The sequence below is a fragment of the Nansenia antarctica genome (assembly GCF_963989245.1).
Source record: "Nansenia antarctica genome assembly, chromosome: 14".
In the NCBI taxonomy this organism is placed as follows: Eukaryota; Metazoa; Chordata; class Actinopteri; order Argentiniformes; family Microstomatidae; genus Nansenia; species Nansenia antarctica.
The window spans coordinates 10,235,413-10,242,374 of record NC_137684.1 but is presented as its reverse complement, the minus strand read 5'-3'; the positions used below and the strand labels follow the sequence as shown (position 1 = coordinate 10,242,374).

Genomic DNA, 6,962 nt, shown 5'->3' with positions numbered 1-6,962 from the left:
ACTTTGTTAAGTACTGTAACTTTGAGTCAGAGGGTTACTACTTAATAAGGTCCTCTGAGCTAACACTGCTTTCACATTTCATCTTTATAATTACTACTGAACACTCCAATAACAGTTAGTCTCACAACAACACTTGAGCAGATGTGTTGGTGGCAGTGAAAATTCCTTTCAAAAGGCATGTGCCAACTTAAGGAAGACACAGTGTACAGTAAGTAACGGGACAGTAAGTAACGGGACAGTAAATCAGTGGTGAGGTCCGTCCATGTTCATTCGTCTGTCCGCCCCGTCCGTCTGTCCGTCTCAGGAAGGCTCCAGCAGTGAGATCCCCTCCATGTCCAGCTCAACTGAATGGACAGTGAAGTCTCCAAGGCCCTGTGATACACAATAGGCAATGCTGGTTTGTTTTGGCTCCATAACAGGGTTCCTACAAGTTTCAACAAGTCAAATTTAATACCCTTTTAGGCCTTTTTCTAGACCTCTTTGAATAGAATTTTAGACCTGTCGCAAAACCATATGATAGCTTTTTGTCATCCTCGAGGTGATGAAATTAGGGATTTCACTGCCATACAGACAAAAAAGTCTGAAGGATAATTAATATAAAATAAATAAGTCAGATAATTACTCAAAAGTAAATGTATCAACATTAACAGTTAACTGTAGAAAGTCACTTCAACGTGAAGAGAACAAAGTGCACAAAAGCTTCCTTGCAGGACAGCTCCCTTTTTAGGCCTTATAAATCGGATTGATGGATTTTAGACTTTAGGGGCCCTTTTATGCACTTCATCAATAAGACGAGGCGGTAGATCTAAACTTAAGACGTGGAGGCGTGGTCAAGGCCACTTTGCTATTATGCGTGCTGTAGTGGGGCGCCTAAAACCCGGCGCTAAGCAAAGAAATTAGTCATGGGTGTGTTTTGGGCGTCTTCTCAATCAACCCAATCAGCGTGCCAGGTGCCATTCCCTTTAAGAACCGGCTGCGTTGAGTCATTAGCGCTATGCTATTATGGAAGTCCTGAGAAGGAGGTCAGCGCGCTTCTCTGCCTCTCCCTTCTGAAATAAAGCATTTATACTGTGACCGTAATTGACGTCTTGCCGTGGAGCCACGTGCGTGTTCATGTGTGCCCACATGCATGCGCAAACCGCGGAGGCGCGCTCGTGTTTCAAAACGTGCATGAAGTCTAAACTTAAGAACTTTTCAAACCACTTCTTAGCGATAGGAGCAAAGTCAGATCGCATAATAGCAGGGGCGCCTAGTGCACTTCATTAACATATGAACACTCCCACAATGAGCAATATATGCACGGGAGTTTTACGTCTTATGTGTGGGCGCCTATCGACACCTGCATAATACCAGTAGCGCGTATGAAGCGCATAATAAGGGTGGGGGTAGGTCTTAACCTGGCGGTGAGTCTTAATTAACACTTAAGACGGCAAGTTAAGAAGTGCATAATAGGGCCCAAAGGCTTTTTACGACCGGCGCGGGAACCCTGTTTAAACTCATGTAAAGACTGCCAACCAGAAGTTGATAGATCAGCTCTCCTCTTGGAAAGAAGTAAAAGTTTATTAGCCATTTCATGAACTGCAAATACATTCATCGGAAATTCTACGTTCTAGATTCTAGAGCTCTACATACATGACACAAACAACATTACCTTAATGACATGAATAAGTGCTCAGTAGGATATATGAATGCAACATAGTGGCCATTTCCGTTCCTCTCCCTCCGTACTCACGTGTGTGTTGGTGAGGATGTGCCTCACTGTCTCCCCCTGCTGGGGCTGGCGGGTCAGCAGGTAGAGGAAGCCCCCCCCCCCAGCGCCGGCCAGGCTCTGCCCCAGGGCCAGGGGGCGGAGGGCGTCCATCATGGCCCGCACGGCGGCCGGCTCGCACCCGGGAGCCATCACCTTCTTCTGCTGCCAGGAGCGCTCCAGACACGCCCCCAGCCTGGTCAGAGAACCTTCCAGAAAGAGAGAGAGAGAGAGAGAGAGGGAGGGAGGGAGGGGGGAGAGGGAGGGAGGGAGGGGGACACTTCTTAAAACACACCTTTTCACAATGGCTTACTTGGTTTGATCTCCTGTATTTTGTTTGTTGTTATATCTGATTTTGCTGTTTTTATCTCATTTTGCTTTGTTGATTTTAACGTTTTGATATGTGGTTTTAAACTGTCTTGTAAGGTGTCCTTGAGAGCCTTGAAAGGCGCCCATAAATAAAATGTATTATTATTATTATTATTATTTATTATTACTTCAACAAAAGAGAATATAAAAAATTTCCCCAATGAAAAAGTCCCTATTCATGCTAGCAAGCACATTTGCATTGTTATCTGGCTGGTCTCATGCTCAGTGTGTGATTGTGTTAATTTTACGAGTTCCGTCGAATAGCTCATGTGCAGTACGGCCTGATTTTTTTTGATAGATTTTTTTAGTGTCATTTGTTCACTTTTGAGTCACGTTGTGTTCAGTTACCCAAAACCGTGGCTTGGTCTGAGGGGGCGTCTCTCACTCACTCACTCACCAGCTGTCTCACCCTCACTCACTCACCCTCAGTCTCACTCTCTCTCACTCACCCTCACCCTCACTCTCTCTCACCCTCAGTCTCACTCTCTCTCACTCACCCTCAGTCTCACTCACTCACCCTCAGTCTCACTCACTCACCCTCACCCTCAGTCTCACCCTCAGTCTCACCCTCACGCTCACTCACTCACCCTCAGTCTCACTCTCACTCACTCACTCACCCTCAGTCTCACTCACTCATCCTCACTCACCCTCAGTGCACGCACGGGCACACTCCTCTGCATTGTCCACCAGCTGTTCAGCGTTCTCCACGATGGCAGGGAGGCGGCTGTACCAGCTCCGCACCACATCCTGCCAAACACAACACAGTTTAGGTAGGCTACCCAATATTATCTCCCGGTCTCAAATGGTTAACAAGTGTTAGTGACAGAGAGAGGTAGATTAGAGTTAGGTAGAGGAATGTAAAACGATCAGATCTAGGACAGACTTAATCCCTCATTACATATTCCCAAGATATTGCTGAAAGGTGACCTTTTTATTGATGTTCGATTACTAATATTATTTCAAACAGATAATTTCTTGAAGTTGATCACAGTACCAGACTTTAGTATTCAGTATACAGCCTTTATGTATTTAGAATGAATATAAAACAAAACAAAAGTGGTGGAAAAAAAAAGCCATCAATAAGATTAAAGGAACAGCTGATCTTGATGCTCTTGACCACAGATTTAGAAGAATAAACTCTATTACAATGCCCCCTGGGATAGGGAATCTCAAACCCTTGGTTCTAAGAACAGCACTTAGGTGGGGTTTGAGAAACACTCAGGACAAACCTTAACATGGCATTGACTCACATTAAAAACTGAGGTTTAGGGACGAGGCAGAGGGAAGAGTGATCAGTTTAGGACCTGTGGCTTCCCCTCCTCATCTCCTTTCCTCCACTGAAGTATCAGGACAGTCACGGGACAGGACAGGTAAGACAGTATTATTCCAGGTGGGCATTTACCACCGTTTTTGTTAGTCTTATCTTTAAAGAAGTGCAGATGAGCATAAATGAAGTAGATAAGGCCACTCTTAACTTATTTTGATTCCTTTGTTCAATAATTGAAGAGAAATTGCAGCATTGGCAGGAAGTGTTCTACTGCTACTGTATAATGTAAACAGGAAGTGGTCAGAAGTGGTATTACTGTGAAAGACACAGGAAGGACGTGTATGTTAGTGTAGTGACTAGATAGAGCCAAAAATAAAAAAGTTGCAACAAAAGAAACCTGTCTGGTTTCTGTATTGTAGACAGGAAATCATGTATGAGACAGACAGCCAAAACCATGGGTTGCCTACTCATTAAGACATTGATGTAGGATTGATAGTCATCATTATTTTGTAGAGATATGGTCTCATCCCTGAGAAATAAGTTAACATGCACACCATATTCCTGTATTAATCAGAATATGCTCACTAGTTGGGTAAGAGTCATGTAAACACGTGCAGAACCGGATTAAGGCCATAGGAGAATATTTGGAGAATATTCCGAATAAGACCCCTGGCATATGCCTGTTTGAATCTGAATATTGTGACATGTATACACCTTAATCGGAAAATGTCGCTTTCCGGAATATTCAGTCACGTCTGCGCATGCTCGATTCGCAGGGAATCCTGGGTTTTGTTGTTGTTAGGGACAGCATAGCAAGCCACGATGGCGACTAGCAGGAGCCAGCTTTTCTGGAGTGAGGAGGAGACTGCAGTCTGCCTTCAGATAATTAAAGATTTAAATATCATGGAGTACATAGATGAAAGAAAACATAGAAATAGTGACCTAGTGATCTTTTAAAAAGTTTGTGAGGGACTGAAGGAGGGAGGTTTTGTTAGAACAGTCAACCAGGTGAGACACAGGGGGAACACACTCAAGGTGGCTCTGGCTGGCATGAACGGCATAAGCTGGATACACTTGTTCGCCATTTCTTCTCGCTCTTGTCTTCCAATGTTGAGGACAAAGTGGATCAGCAGGAGTGTTGTAGTTAAATTGTGGTTCAAAAGCGCAAGTAGGAGAACACAATAATGGAGGACTATGTTGGAAACAAGCATTGTGGCCTAGCTGTGGGTTAACGCCCGCTCAACGACCACAACCAAGCTACCAACACTAATGTTACTATAGTAACAACTATTTCCGGATGACTTCATAATTTTTAAGACGGGGGCTCGAATCCCACTTCTGACATACACTTTTTACTGCATTTCGTTGTCTGATGCTTGTACTCTGCAATAAGTTGAATCTAATCTAAAAATGTATGTTTAAAATGATGGCATAGGCTAATTTATTAGAGAACTGACATAACTACAATTGTGTTTGAAGCCTTTCTGACTAGTAAATTATGTTCTTCTAGCATTGTATTGGGACCCTGGATTTGGCATAGATTATTATTTCGTATGATTACTGATGGATAGATGATTCACTTACTTAGACAGATGTATATATTGCAAATCGATTTGCATGAAGGCTTCTGTTAAATGTCAAGAAAATAAACCTTCAATTAAAATCCACCGCTCTCACCTGAGGCAAGGTTCAAACCAGCCAGACTATTTGTTTTAACCTTTGAAAAGTTTATTGAACAAATTGTGGAAATACCAGTTCATGCCCTACGTGTGGAAACAACGAATCAAGCTTTTGAGAAGACACAAATCTTCCTTCTATAGACAGACGCTCTCCAGAGACATGATGAGTTAATGTGGGGTTCAGAATGAAAAAAACGGTAAATGGACTGACTTATATAGACGCCTTATTCCAAACACACAACAGCCTCTCATTCACCCATTCACACACACATTCACACACCAATGATGACAAGCTACCATGCAAGGCGCCGGCCGGCTCATTGGGAGCAATTTGGGGTTCAGTGTCTTGCCCAAGGACACTTCGACATGTGCCCAGCCGGGGCTCGAACCGCCGATCTGCCGACCTTGCGATCATTAGACGCCGGCTCTACCTCCTGCGCCCCAGCCGCCCCCAAATGGAGGAACCAGAGGAGGATCAGGGAAATAATGACAACCGGATTTCCTGTGTAAGCACATCCCTCCTGTTCTGTCTATAGAACACAGAAGCCAATTGTTGAGCACACGATAAGCTGGAAGCACAGGAACCATGTCATCTGTCAGAGGAAGGAACATGTCTGACTTAAGAGACGAGGCTTCATATCAGTAAGAGATGTGTGACTACCTGCAGTAGGTTCCGTGCTAGCCGTGTCTTGCCGGTGTAGACCAATAGGAGGTGTTGCTGTAGAGAGACCAGGAAGTCCTGGGACAGAGCGAGACGTTCCACTTCCACCCGGAGGGGGAGACACGCTTTGGACCGTGCCACCTTCACCCCCCCCACTAAACCCCCCACCTGGTCCTGCCATCCACCACCTAGGAGACGGTGGGAGGGACGGAGGGAGAGAGGGAGGGAGGGAGGGAGGGAGAGAAAAACACAAAGAGAGAAGGGGGGGGGGTGAATACTCACCAGCGAACAACCTCAAGCCCCAGATTCAGATGGCAAACATGAACAATGTGCATGTGATTGCAATTTGTTCCTGTTCGCGGATGACTCGGCTCTGCTGGTCTCTGACAGGGACATATTGCAGGTGGAAAAAGCGCTAAGCACTGAACTGAGTAGAATCTGCATCTGGCTAGCTGACAATAAACTATCAATACACCTAGGTAAAACTGAAACCATCCTATACGGATCCCCATCTAAACTCAGAAAGGCTGAAAATTTTAAAATAAAAGTGGGTAACATTAATATCACAAGAAAAGAGGATATTACATACCTGGGCTCCATCTTAGAGGCAAATCTTTCCGGAGATAAAATGGCAGCAAAAGTAATCAAAAAAGTGAACCATAGAACTAGATTCTTGTACAGGATATCCTCACTTGTCAGTAAAAACACACTGAGGACCCTATCAGGAGCTCTCATTCAATGTCACTTCGACTATGCCGTAACATCATGGTACTATAGAACCACAAAGGCCCATAAAACAAGACTCCAGACAGCCCAAAATAAACTGGTTAGGCTTCTGCTAGGCCTCAACCCTAGGACACATCTAACCGCTGCTCATTTTTTGAGCCTGGATTGGCTACGAGTAGTTGACAGAGTGCAGCAGCTTGCACTGGGCCTGGTCTTCAAGATACGCTACACCACAAAGACACCCAAGTACCTGTCAACATACTTCCAAAAAGTGAACAACGTCCACACATACAACACCAGAGGAAGCTCCACGAACCACGTTCAACCGCGTTGCACCACAAACAAGGGGTTAAACTCGTTTGCAAACTATGCAGTAAAAATGTGGAACGCCCTTCCTATAATCTTAAAGGAGTGCAAAACACTGCCCACCTTCAAAACCACTCTCAAAAAACATTTACAGGAGGCTGCAATCCGTAACTGGACCCTCTAAATCAAAAATCAGATTAAAAGACC

General features: G+C 44.6%; 1 protein-coding gene across 1 annotated transcript in view; it reads right to left on the bottom strand.

Moving 5' to 3' along the window:
- Positions 1 to 300: 300 nt before the first annotated feature.
- LOC308169823 (L-fucose kinase-like) overlaps positions 301 to 6,962 on the bottom strand; it is a gene marked incomplete at both ends in the record, with an annotated part of 111,761 nt that continues 105,099 nt past the window's right edge. Inside the window, 4 exons of the mRNA XM_080544564.1 lie at positions 301 to 372; positions 1,733 to 1,956; positions 2,764 to 2,863; positions 5,724 to 5,911. Coding sequence (XP_080400690.1) covers positions 301 to 372; positions 1,733 to 1,956; positions 2,764 to 2,863; positions 5,724 to 5,911 — 584 coding nt within the window. The remainder of the gene's footprint in view (positions 373 to 1,732; positions 1,957 to 2,763; positions 2,864 to 5,723; positions 5,912 to 6,962) is intronic.